This window comes from Haliaeetus albicilla, chromosome 12 (assembly GCF_947461875.1).
Source record: "Haliaeetus albicilla chromosome 12, bHalAlb1.1, whole genome shotgun sequence".
NCBI classification, from domain to species: domain Eukaryota; kingdom Metazoa; phylum Chordata; class Aves; order Accipitriformes; family Accipitridae; genus Haliaeetus; species Haliaeetus albicilla.
Genome location: NC_091494.1, coordinates 39425667 through 39439379, shown reverse-complemented (window position 1 = coordinate 39439379; position 13713 = coordinate 39425667). Strand labels below are relative to the sequence as shown.

At 37.0% G+C, this 13713-nt stretch overlaps 1 protein-coding gene across 1 annotated transcript in view; it reads left to right on the top strand.

Annotated features, from left to right (window-relative positions):
* The window catches only part of PITPNC1 (phosphatidylinositol transfer protein cytoplasmic 1), an 83992-nt gene extending 73792 nt beyond the window's left edge, over positions 1-10200 (top strand). The window contains exons 7-10 of the mRNA XM_069799328.1: positions 1786-1941; positions 2675-2738; positions 6855-6973; positions 9957-10200. Coding sequence (XP_069655429.1) covers positions 1786-1941; positions 2675-2738; positions 6855-6973; positions 9957-9962 — 345 coding nt within the window. The 3' untranslated portion in view covers positions 9963-10200. The remainder of the gene's footprint in view (positions 1-1785; positions 1942-2674; positions 2739-6854; positions 6974-9956) is intronic.
* Positions 10201-13713: the final 3513 nt, after the last annotated feature.

The window sequence follows — 13713 nt, the reverse complement described above, 5'->3', positions numbered from 1 at the left end:
ATGCTTAATCAGGACAATGGCTCCATCACACTAGCACCTTATGTGTATGTAAGAAACAGCAAACTATTTTCCTTTTTAGAAATACTTATTTTACACTGGAATATTTTGGTAGAATATTTGAAATCATATTTTCTGTAATTATTTCCTTATTCATGGAACCATCTACTAGAATTTTACATCTTTCTGAATATTATGTCTTCATTCTTCCCATTGTTGTTGTTGTTGTTGTAGAATTTTATATCTTTCTGAATATTATGTCTTTGTTGGTGGTGGTGGTATTATTATTATATTGATTGCTTCAGGCAATGATCAGTTATAAAACAACTCTTTCAACCAGAAAATATCTAGATCAATCTGAGGTCAAGCTTTACTGAGTGAGAAGATTGGCAACAGCATGTGACTATGAGTTGTGATACACAGTGGTATGTCGCTCTGATATATGATGACGCCGAATTGTTTTTTATGGTGATTTAACATTGAAACCTTATTATACTGAGAGCTTGAAGTTTCTATTTAGAAAAGAATATGTCAGCAATAAAAGCAATGACTTTCACAGGGAAGAAAGACTATCACCTCATTAGAGCTCTGTAAAGAAGCTTTAATGACAGAGCTTCAGTTTATGGATAAAATCAGAAGCCAAGTCAGGAGATAACTAAACATTAGAAAAAAGGAAAGCTGAATGATATATAAGCTCATACTGAATGAAAGAAAATGAAGATCAGAGTTGGTCTTATCAATTTTTTCTTAGTTTTTCTCCTGATTGTCTTCCATTTAGTGCATAATTTAAGCACATAGTTAAATACATGTTTAACTGCTTTTGTAACAAAGGATGGATTTAAAAGATCTTCCCAGATCTCAGCTTTGGGAAAGGCAACACAGGTGAGCACTGGTGGTTATACTTAAAGACAGATTTTAGAAGATCCACTATGAATCTACTGAAATGACATTGTTTTCAAGTTTTGAAAAGCAATGCTTAACTGTAAATTATTTCTATTTACAAGATGTAATTAGCAGGATTGGACATAAAGTGAAATGAAATTATACCAATATAGAAAATAACTCCTTGATAGATAAAACTGTAACTTGTACAGATAAAAGTAAACTTTAAAGATGAACTAATGTCCTTACTGTTTTTTTGGTCTTGCTGTTGTAATTTCAACACCAATTTATTTGATTTTCCAGTTCATAGAAGAGACAGAGTCGAAATTAGTGTTTTGCTCATAACTCGGTTGTAATCAGAAATGGCTAAATTGGAGGAGATTCATACCTAGCTGGCCACCTGAATATACAAGTTCACTTAAAATTGAAAATGCCTTTGTCAGGGTCACATCAGTGTTGATGTGTCAAAGCTGAAAGTGGACATGATTTCAGGAAGACAGGCATGGGTAGAAATTACTAGTAAGTCACACTGAGAGAGTATTGGTAAAGCAAGCTCTGAAGAAGCAACATTTTTTTTCCAAATGCCATAAATAACACTTGGAGTGCATTGTATTGTAATGACTTGCAATAACATATTTTCCTGTAGCAGAAAATGTCCTAGATGATATGATTGTCAAAGCATCTCCAAGAATATGCTGCCATCGATTCACTGGCTGCGTTGGATAAAAGGCAGGATTGGATTTTAGTATATCCTAGTGCCTACTTAAGTCAAATTCATATTACTTTTTCATAAATGTTTATTAGCATGTTTGCATATTTTATGTCTTAACAAAACATTTACTTTAGCAAACTGACAAACAGGACTTCCTCTCCTGCGTTTCCCAGTATGTTTTCTTTGCTTTGCAGGATCCTAAATATTTCAAGTCACAGAAGACTGGGAGAGGCCAATTAAAAGAAGGCTGGAGAGAGACACATCAGCCAATTATGTGTTCCTACAAACTCGTGACTGTGAAATTTGAAGTCTGGGGACTTCAAACCAGAGTAGAGCAATTTGTACACAAGGTCAGTGAAACAGGAGCTGTTTCTTATCCTTCACATAAGCAGAACTTGAGTACTACCCAGCACAGGAATGTAACTTTGGCTGTGTAAAAGCTAGGGAGCTCAGCCGAATCTGCTTTCAGACCTCGAGCAGAGCCAAAGAGTTCACCTCTGGGTATAAAATTGACAAAGCCTGGAGCTGCTCAGGTCTAAGGTTGAGAAAAACTATCAATAACGTTTTCCATACTGTGATAAATATATGAGCTAAAGTATTTACGAGTATACATGAGTACCGTACATGTAGCAATGATGTGCAGAATTTCTTACAAACAGGTAGTGGAAAAGTTTTCCAATCAGACTACAAAAAAATTAATTAATTAATGGCATAACAACCAAATGGTAATATTTTTCAGAGTATTGACCTTCCACATGTTTAAAAAACTAACAAGGAAAAAGAAGAGTTCTGGAACGTCTAATTGCCCAAAGATTAATGGATTTTGTACACATTCCCAAATGGCTTCCCATGCTACTCGAAGCCATGCTGATGTGATCCAGTGTTGGCAATAGATCCACTTCAAATGGGAGATTGGACTACAAGACCTTCAGAGCCAGTATATCTGACTCTCTAGGGCATGTTTTTTCAGACACAAAACTGTCAGAACATTTTTCACTTTAAATCACTTTGAAAGACAACAGTGTTACTTTTCTAGAAGGTTTTGTTGCTGCAGAGGTACTTAACCTTTCCCTTGTTTCGCAGGTGGTCAGAGATATACTATTGATTGGTCACCGGCAGGCTTTTGCCTGGGTTGATGAGTGGTACGGTAAGTATTCTCGAAATTTAGCCCATTTAAAAGGGCTTGTTGTGGTTTAACCCCAGCTGGCCATTAAGCACCACACAGCTGTTCACTCAATCCCCACCCCACCCCACCCCCTTGGGATGGGAGAGAGAATCAGGGAAAACAAACATAAAACTTATGGGTTGAGGTAAAGAGTTTAATAGGACAGAAAGGGAAGGTAATATACTAATACTACTAATAATAGGATATACAAAACAAGTGATGCACAATACAGTTGCTCACCACCTGCTGACCGATGCCCAGCCAATCCCCAAGCCATGGTGCCCCCAGCGAACTCCCCCCATTTTATATACTGGGCACTATGTAATATGGTATGGAATACCCCTTTGGCTCGTTTGGGTCAGCTGTCCTGGCTGTGTCCCTTCCCAATTCCTTGTGCACTCCCAGCTTCTGCTGGCAGGGCAGTATGAGAAGCTGAAAAGTCCTTGACTTAGTATAAATGCTGCTTAGCAACAACTAAAACATCAGTGTGTTGTCAACATTATTCTCATCCTAAATCCAAAACACAGCACTATATCAGCTACTAAGAAGAAAATTAACTTTATTCCAGCCAAAACCACGAGAGGGCTGATGCAAAGCTTAAGAAAATTAACAACAGATTTCCATTTGCTTTCATGGATCATCAGGCCCTAGTATAAGTAGTTCCTGAAAGAGATGGAACTATGTTCAGTTTCTCTGGAACATACGGAGCTCATTTACAGCAGGTTCTTTGTAACAAGAGTAGGCTGTATTTTAGGCAGCCAGTAGGCAGCATACAGGGATCCTTTACATCCCATGCATCTCACCATATATGCATAGGCAGATAGAAGCTGCCCCTGCCAAGAGTCATCTATATGGAGAACCACATGCAGGTTTGAATAAAGCTTCTTATCAAGACTGCATTAACATGCAGTCATTTCCATACTGCAAACTCCTAAGGCCTCTAATCCAACACAATTTCAGCTTTTTAGGAAAGTTTTAAACTGCTAATGTGGGTTGCAATAAAGGAAAGATGGAGCTCTAATGTCCTTTCTGAAAAATGGATATAAACATAAAGTCTACTGGGTCTGATTCAACAGCAGCTGCATGCAAAAAAAGCTGTTCTGAATCCATGAACCAGCTGTAGGAACGGGCACTTTCAACAGTAGAGAGTAATCTGAATATCAAAACAGCCAATTACATTTTATAAAATAAGCTCACAGGGTTTGTGCTTTTTACATGTATTTTTGGTAAGATGTATCCATAATCATAGATACTTGTAGAACAGTTTCTAGGACATTCCTGTAACATATAATAGGAATTTGGGTATATCTTTAGAATGTTTATTTAGACCCTCCTTAAGCTTCAGGAAACACCGTTTTGGGCATTTCATGGATAAGAATGACACCTGTCTTTCATCAAAACTCAGAAACATTCTGCATTGCTTAGAAATAGTCAACTAGCCCAGCTGGTGCAAACACACACATCTTCAGTGACTTCATAAACCTGCATAATTTTACACTAGAATCTAACAACAAACTCGTTGTGCTGATTTTTTGAAAATACAGAAAAAATTGCCTTTGAAATCACAATGTTCTTATAAATTTAATACCACATGAAAATCTTGCGCTGTAATGATCGTAAAAATACTGACATCTACTAAACATATCTTCTATTTTGGGATAGCCATAAACTAGTAAGAGAATTTTGTATCCAGTGAGAAAGAGTTCTCAAGAGATTTTTTTTTTTTCCATTTTTTTACCTGAAATACAGTGATCCGTTATTTTCCCTGTACGAAAGAAGTCAGGGAAACTGTTGACTTCAAATAAAGAAGCCTGACTTCATGTAAAAATTGAGCCCACAAATTTTCCCACATCTACCCAAAATATCTATTGAAGCGCGACATAAAGAAATGTTACTGGGAAGCAGAGATTCATCTGCAGTTTAGCAGAGTTATTGATAATGATAACAAGTGAGTAGTCATGAAGTTAAACTTACGGAATAGGTTTAGCCCCAAATCATTTAAGCACAGATTTTCCCATCTTAACGCTGAATGCCCCCTGGCAAAAATACTCTTTCCACAAATTAAATACTGTGATACACAATTATCTTGTGGATTTTTACTGTCACGGTGATTCTTTTTACTAAATAATATAGTGTACTTTTAGAACTTAATTGTCAGGCTAAGTACAAAACCTAAAAAATCTGGACTTAAAATAGATATGAATAAAGGCTAAGTATATAGCAAGATTTATAAAAAAAAATAAGTGCAGAAAGTTAGTTTAGGTAACTGTGTGCTGTTGTCTGCAGCCCTTATACCACTGCATTGTTCTGAAGTTGGTAAGACTTGCTGACTAGAAACTGAGTATTTTATTACCCAAAATGAGTGAGTTCCAATCTGTATACATCCAGTTCAATTTAATACATATGGTCTGTAAAAGTCTTGTGGTACTGCTCTTGACATGTTTATGTGTGTAGGCAGAGTTTTTCAAAAATACAGTTTTTGAAGTGTCTGTGTGCCTTCAATGTGTCTATTACCATCTTTTAAAATAAAAGTTTGAGAAGGACTTGGAGCTGATGCTAGTCAGCTAAACAGAATCAAATAATCGGTGTAATAAAATCAATTATTAAATGACATGTTATGTTGCGGATATTACTGACTGATTACTGTTACTGATACTGTAAGTATGAATGTGTCTTGTCGTTAAATTTACTAAACTGTATTTAGCTTTATTATTAAGAAAATCTATTTTCACAGTGTTACTTACTAATTAAGAGCATGTTCTCTGCTTGGCAAAGTGCATCCTTAGCATGTTATTGACATGGCTTATGAGCTTGTTTTTCATTCCAGATAACAGGAAAAGGAAAAGACTAAAAGAGTATGAGTTAGTAGTATTCCATGTTTCCTTTTGATCAAAATTTTAGACTACATTTCATTTGCACGGATGAAGTATTACATTGTGCTACTAATATAATAGCTAAAGTTATATCTTTCCTTAAAAGCTGTCTCGTAAAATGCAGCAAGAGCCTCACATCACATAACAAGCAGTGGTGTGATACAGGAATTTGCAAATCCAAGTGGCACATAATAAACTTGAGAAAAATTACAGCCTCAAGAACAAAAACACAGTGTATGTTACCAAAAGGGGTACTTGTTTGCAAGTATACTGTGCTAATAAAATGCTATTTAAGTTCTGTGAGTAAAAAGTTGATGGCTATTTTCATGAAGCTCTGAAGTTATCAAACCGTTGTAAAGAACAGACCAGAAATCTGACTGCCTTCATGTTCAGTTATACCTTACTCTCAAGTAGATTTATTGAAAGCATGGAAATACTCAGAAGAGTAAGGTCACAAGTCATTTAATTGGATTCTTTATGTTTTTACTGGAAGTGTGGTTTATGACAAATCTTTTTAAAATCTGTAATAATTGCTTAGGGTTACATAGCAAGCATCTAACAGATTATGCACTAGTTTGACAACATCAGGCATGCCTAGACAATGATAAATGATCCTATTGGCAGAATCAGCCTGATTTGTAGAATATTTCTAATTCTTGTAATTCATTAAATTGCTTGAGGCTTACAAAACTGAACGTGTTCACTATTAATTCACTTTTCCACTATAATTAAGTGTTCGTTTCTGGAATCTAAGCTGATGTATGCTCTAACAGTAAGAATGTTTGCTGGTTATGAGATGTACTATGCAAATATAACATAAAATCTTTTTGAAAGTGCCTGGAAAGGTAAGTAAGTATTTATAATATTTCTGTACCTATCCTTTATTCCAAGGGATCTTCTAAAATCTTTTTAGAAGATCTTGGCCTTTGCCAAGGCCTGCACTTCAATACTTTTTGCCTACCTTATGTTACACGGATACTCCTAAACAATTTCCACTCCTTCCTGTTCTCTGACTCCCTTTGACTTAACCTTCTTACACCTTCCTTGGCTGATATAACTACCTTTATGAGTCGGTCTTCATAAAGCTAGTTGCTCCATGCTCTTTTTTTAAATCCTTTTTTGGCTTCTGCTAAAAGACTATGTGTTCCTAGAACCTTCTCCTTAAAAAAAAAATAAGTTTGCACTGAATCAATGGAAAATGCCAACAATTTTGAACTTTTTACAGATATGACTATGGATGATGTTCGAGAATACGAGAAAAATATGCATGAAAAAACCAACATTAAAGTTTGCAACCAACATTCATCTACTGTGGATGAAATAGAGAGCCATGCCAAAGCAAGAGTATGTTGATTTTTAAAACATATTGCCCATCCTCAGCTAATAGGCCTGCACAGATCAGAGAAGAGCAACCAACTGATCTTGCTGACCAGTCAGTGGAATTTGGGGGAAGTTTTGCTTCAGTAGGAACAAAATCTTTCTCCATGAAGTGCAATCCTGCCTTTTGTTTGCACTGAAAACTGCCACTGATGTAAGGAAGGGTGGGGTTAGGCTCATATACAGCTCCCTGTCTTCCAGGAAAACACAATTCTTAAATTTCAGTTGGATGCATAAAGAGGAAGTTAAATTGGAGTTTTACTTTCTATGATTTGAATAGTTTAAAAATGCAGAACTTTCAGAGTGCTTCAGTCAAAAAGTCAGGAACATGGGGAGTGGAAAATTTCTATGGGACTGATAAAATTGTTTGCTTCACCAGGAAAAAAAAAAAAAGCTAATGAATTATTCACTCTTTTCAAACTAATTTTAATGTTGTCATTGATTAGCTACCAACAAGGTGAGTATATACTTTGGAAGTATGTAACAGCAGTTTGTGGAGAAGAGCAGATTTCTGTATAGGTTCTTTGATTCAGATTCTGGAAATTTCATAAAGTATTAAAGTTTCTAATTTGGGTACCTGAAATAGAGGTACTAAAATTAGAAATTACTGCTATCTGCAAGTAGAAAAGATGCAGTGATATTTGCTTTTGAAGTGTTGTTATTATTCCTTTATTTCTACTAACTGCACTGTAGAACTCAGTGATGGTTTTACTAATGTAATGAGTGTGGGCCAAGGCCTGAAGGGTTTGAAGTCTTTCCTTTGTTCTTATTCAGTAAAAATTGTCACCAGTTTGAGAAGATGTTGTCCAAGTAATAACCAGGAAGGTAGTTCTTGTGTTTGTAATGCTGCAGCTCCACTGACGTCAAGGTTACTCCTTAGCTGAGCAGTAACTTGAGAATCAGTCTTGACTTTGGCTCTACACTTTGGGATTTGGCTTTGAAAGAAGTCTGCCATCCTTAGTTCCCATGTGGAAAAATTGCCATTGAGGTCAGAACAGAATTTGACATTAGTGGAAGAAAATAGAGTGTGAGCCTTCTTAGCTCAGGGTAAGGACTGGTTTTACTTGAGTGTATATCAGAACAGAAGGGAATTTAAAGCGAGTATAAGCTAAAAAGCAAAAGTCAACTGAAGGGACAGTAAGTATTTCATGTCTGAATTTAAAATGAACAGTCTTGGAGGCTACCACTTAGCAAGACTTCAATCAGTCTTCACTTCAGTGGCTAGTAAACTGAGGAATCTTCCTGTCCTCTTTCACTTTCATTTATCCAAGACAACTTTCATTTCATGTTGTACAGAAGTCCTCAATCAAAAATAGCTGAAATGAATGCATGGGCTCCCTTTGATGTCAGGGTGCTTTTAAACCCTTTGAGTTCAGAAGCGCTACACACACTGTTATAGGGTGTGAAAATGTAAAACAGCAAAACAGGTTCAAATCTGTCTCCAGCACAAGTAGGTACAGTTCCTCTGAGACCATCTGTTTATTTCCACCGCTTATCGCAGATTTGAAAACGGCTTAGTCCTCACTCCTAATAACTGGCAATGCAGGCTGAAAAGGTCCCTGGAATGTCATCTGCAGGGAAGAAAAAAGGCAGCTGGCAACATGTGTGCTTTTGTTTATTTAATATGATGTTGTAATACAACATAAAGCTTCTTCTACATAACGTTTGCAGCCAATGCTACAGATGCATGCAGCTGGGTAATATTAAAAAGTATCCATGGACTGAAAGTACAGGATTTTATCATACATATGGTAAGCACCATTGCCAGTCCCATGTCTCAGAGACCCAAATGTGCAAGAATTTTAAACTGATTAAAATGCTAGTGGTTTTATTTCTCATTTTTTGAGCTTTCAGAGCTCAAAGAATCTATAAAATGGTTTAATGAAATACTTCACATTTACAAACTTTTAACATGACATCCAGTGAAAACCATAAAATATATTTCATTTGGCTCAGTGGACTTCTTGCAGGCAATGTAGACTTGAAGCAGCAGGTTTCAGAATTGTCTTGCTGACTTTTTTGTTCAAATTACCAGTTTGTAGCAGATGTCATTCGTTTCGGATTTTATCGAAAAAGTTTTGCCCAGCTCAGCTCAGAGCACATCTATGCTGGGATCGCTCTGCCCTCTTGTGGGTTTCTACAGCACTGTGACACATTTGTCACCTGCATGAGAAGACTTCCACTGCTTTCTGTGGACCCGATTTTCCCTTGCAAAGTGGCTTTAACCTCTCATGTCATTTTGCCTCTATTTTGCAGGGAGTTAAGCAGTGGATTTGTCAGTTGGCTGTAAATGTTTAAGTGCAGATTCTGGATGGAAATGTTGGAAAGCATGTTGTGGCTTTATCAAGTGAGAGGGAATTCTTTAGGCTTTATTAGTAGAAAAGCAAAACAGCCTCAGTTATGTGCATGCAGGTGCAACTAGAAGTCAGTAGAAGCTGTGCATGGCAGGAGAGAGAATTTTTCATCCCTTGATAATTACAGTAGACGAACAAACCGATGACAACCCTTTACTCATTCATGCTCATAATCTAAATGAAAAAAAAAACAACAAACAAAACCCTATCAGTTTTATCTTTTTCAAAGTTCTGAAAAATTCTACTTGCTGACTGTGTATCTAAATGTATTATTTAATTGCCTGTGAAATAGCTTGGTTTTTCCAGCAATTACAGAGGTAGCAATCTTTATTCAGTTCAGATCCAGGTAGAAGAAGAACCATTAGTATGTGATTAATGTACTTAACTTCGTTTCCTTTACATTGGCCGCTTATTGTACTCCAATCAATGCCTTACAATAGGAAGGTATTCATGTGGAGAATCACTTAATGATATGCATGATAAGCAATCATTCCCTGATTTAGAATGTGGATGGAAGTAGTTTAACTGAGTTAATGAAATGATCATTTGAAATGATTGTAACTTGCCTTTATCTTTCTTTCCTTCTTGTTGTGAAGACATGACAATGGATGAAGTCCGAGAGTTTGAACGAGCAACTCAGGAAGCTACCAACAAGAAGATTGGGGTTTTCCCACCTGCAATATCTATCTCTAACATTTCCATGCCTTCTTCAACCCGCAGTGCTCCATCTAGTGCTCCATCAACTCCTCTCTCCACAGATGCTCCTGAATTCCTAACAGTTCCCAAAGACAGGCCTCGGAAAAAGTCTGCTCCAGAAACTCTCACTCTTCCAGATCCAGCGAAAAAAAACCTTTAAATTTACCCAGCATGTTTCCTCCTGATAAGCCATGTCTACCACAGCAAGAGTGACGTAACTCAATTTCTACAAAGGTCATGGTGGTGTGTTGGTTGTTTTTTTGCTTAAAATAATCTTACTGGTGTGGAAAGGTTACTTCTTTCCTCAGACTTGATCCTTAAAACCTTCAGAGAAATGCATGCAAGAGAACATAGTTTATATATTCCTAAAGTAGTGTTTCAAGCCATATGGTGCATCTTACTGACATACAATGAAACAGTCTGAGGGGAACCCTATAAAAGAAAATAAATCTTTCTGTAGCAGTATTCTACCTACAAATCCTCATCTAGGTCATAGCATTTATAATTAGGAGTAGGTATTTAGTAAAGCTGCCAAGGACTTCTGAGGCAAATTAGTGCCAACTAGAATGCAGGGTTAACAGAAAAAAAACCCTCCCATTTTCTTCTTTTATAGCCAATTTTAAAATCCTTCCTACTCTCAGGCTTCTCCTGTGTATTCATAAACCTTTGACCTGTAACTCATTGTACTTGAACACCAACAGCAATCACTCAGATTCACATTTTGCTTAATATGACTCAGGATTTGGGGCTTAGATAGCAAACAAAACTTTTCAAACTTAAAATTTCACTGTATTGAAGCCCCAATTGTAATTAATTATACTGACTTTGAGGCCACTGAATTATTTCTATCTTGCACAGGATTTGTAAAAGAAACCACCTATTTCTTGTAGATAATGTATTTTAATAGCTCTCCCCTGTCCTTTTGTGATCTCTTAAGTCCGTCTTGGTGTTCATCAATGGTGTTCCATGTGTAAGATTGAAAAAAAGCAGCTAAATTGAGCCAGTTGAGAAGCAAAGCCAATGAATTCTGTCTTTTCCTCACTGGAAGAAGAGTGGTAGTTACGCTCTAAGACCTTGAATGTAAAGGAAAGAAAATACAGGACTCCTTTTTCTTTCCTGCCTCACATCTTTCCTAAACAGCACAATCTCCGCTAATAGAAAGCCTGATTCCAGGCTTTACCATCATCTAGGGAAGGGGTGAACAAAATCAGTCACTTTAAAAAGCAAATGAATCGTGGGGCTGCTCAGTCCCGTGTAGGGTGACATTAAGAAAACAGAAGTGCTCTTCCTGGTCTACGTGTGAAATCACTCTTCAATCTCAGGAATTAAAATGTAGAAAAGGTTGCTTCCCAGTAGGGAAGTGTAGATTGTGGAAGGAGGAGAAAAATAAATGGCAGAAGTGGTCTCTTCCTTCTTTCCTTTTCAAAATGCAAGCTCAGTGAGAAACTTTTGCCCCTGACCCCCATTTGGGGTACTTTGTTCTCTTTCATACAAAATGCTACTTCATGAATGCTGTCAGTATCTATCTCTGTTGGTACCTGTAGTAGACTTTAAATAAGCCGCTGTTCAATTCCCCGTGAATGATAGCTGTTACCTGAATCATATGATCGAAGTGGGTGATACTTTGTACCAATGGTGACGTGGTACATGGATTAAAAAAAAAAAAAAAAAAAAAGAGTCCTTCAGAGCTGAACTATCATTGAATAATGAACAATCAGTTCAGGGATGGCCTTTTACCTGGATGGGACATTTGTGCCATCTTCTCAGCACAATGCTGTGATTTGGCTGGCTTAAATGCACTGAACTTCTCAATGGCTGTAGATCCAGTAGAAGTTACATTGAAAGTGTGATATTTATAGGGTAGTTTTAGGAGCAGGAGAAGTAATTCCACTGCCAACCTGCACTGAAAACAAGCGTGTATTTGTTTGATAGTTAAAATCCTGTAGCTAGCAAAATCTGGGAGCTCTCTGTAGGTTAGCTGTGGTCTGACTTCATGCACTCTCCCATTTGCTGTCCATGTTTTGCTTTGCTTTTCTTCTGAGAACTAGTAATTCTGTGTGATTAGTAAACTAATGGGTGATGATTGTTTTGTTTAAAAAGGAGCCGCTGTAATGATGCAAACAAAACGTTCCTACATTAGTTTATGATTTCAGCTTAAAAAGTGTGCAGCTTATATATTCATGAATATAACTGGTCTAATCTTTTTACTACTATTATTTATTTAGTAGCAAGATTGGAACATTGGCAGAGAAGGGAAACCTTTGAAAACATAACGTATTGTTTGGTTGTTTTTTTCATTTCCTGAATTTGACCTATATAGAAATGGTTTAGGTCTGCTCCACCTGAAAGTCTATTTTCCAATTATTTTTTTCTTTGTCAAAGAAAAATTTGCTCAGCTCTAGTCATAATGTCCTTGTGCTTACGTGTTACTGTTTCTATATACATTTTGGCATCTGGGTTTGACACAGATTAATAGACCAAAGCAGTCATACCTTCACTCATATGTAACTGATTGATTTCCAATCCCACGTGGATACGTTAATTATCATTATTAAGTAGGTTTGAGGATAAGGCATGTATGAAAGTTATTAACATACCTGAATAGGACATCTTAATAGCTGCATGACGGAGGTGTAGGAGAAAGACACCGATCATGTAATGGAAAAAAATGACAGGCTGTTCAATGCTGTGTCTCCATCTGCACGTGCTGCTGCTGTAGCCCTTCCACCGAGCAGCGCTGTTCTGGAGGAGTCCCAGATTTGTTGACCCGACAGCCTGAATTCACTGTTGGCCACAACAAGGATCACGATCAGCCACATCGCCTCCATGTTGCTTCCTAATGAAGGCAAATAAAAAGATCTGTAATGTTTCATTGCTTTGGATAAGAAATAGCCCAGGCTTTTCATTGCCTGCGTAAGTACCCTCTGCTGTGTTCTGCTTTGCTTTCCCCACCCATTTGGTCAAGGTGATCTTCAAATATCTTCTTCTGTTTTGCCTGGTTGGTTGGTTTTAAGGTAGGGTAACTTTTTCTAGAATATTCCCAGCAAACACTCAAAACCACACAAAACTAAATGAAAAGGAAGGTCTGAATACTTCAGTATAACACCTTGAGGCAAAGGGGTTGTTTTCATTACAGATTTTTTTCACAGGGCTTTCTGCTGTATTTTCAAACATGTTTGTCAGGAGAAAGAGAGCATTTTGCAGGTGTTCATCACTTCTTTTGCAAAAATAAATGGCGTGACTATTTAGTGAGTGCATCTTCAGAGTATGGTGCCACGCAGCAAAGGTGAATAGGCACAGTAGCCGTGTTCCTATTCTCTGCCACAGTGACTGAAGTATTGCAGAATACAGCTCTGCTAGGGCTTGACAAGGAATTTTCCATCAAGAATACAGTTTAGGGCAAATAATGTGATTAGTTTGTCTGGGTTTCTATTAAAACCTCCCCCCAGCTTTGCTTGTACTTTTATGTATTTCATGTAGAACAATCATTACAAAATAACTGGCAATTCATTGCAGTCTTTAGAAGGGTAGGTCTCCTAATAAATTAAAAAAGGGGGGTATCCATAAAGACTATGAGGAGCAGCACATTCCTGAAACAGATACTTAATGGGATTTCTTATGAATGTAATGGTTAATTTTGTAAATGACTGGATAAAT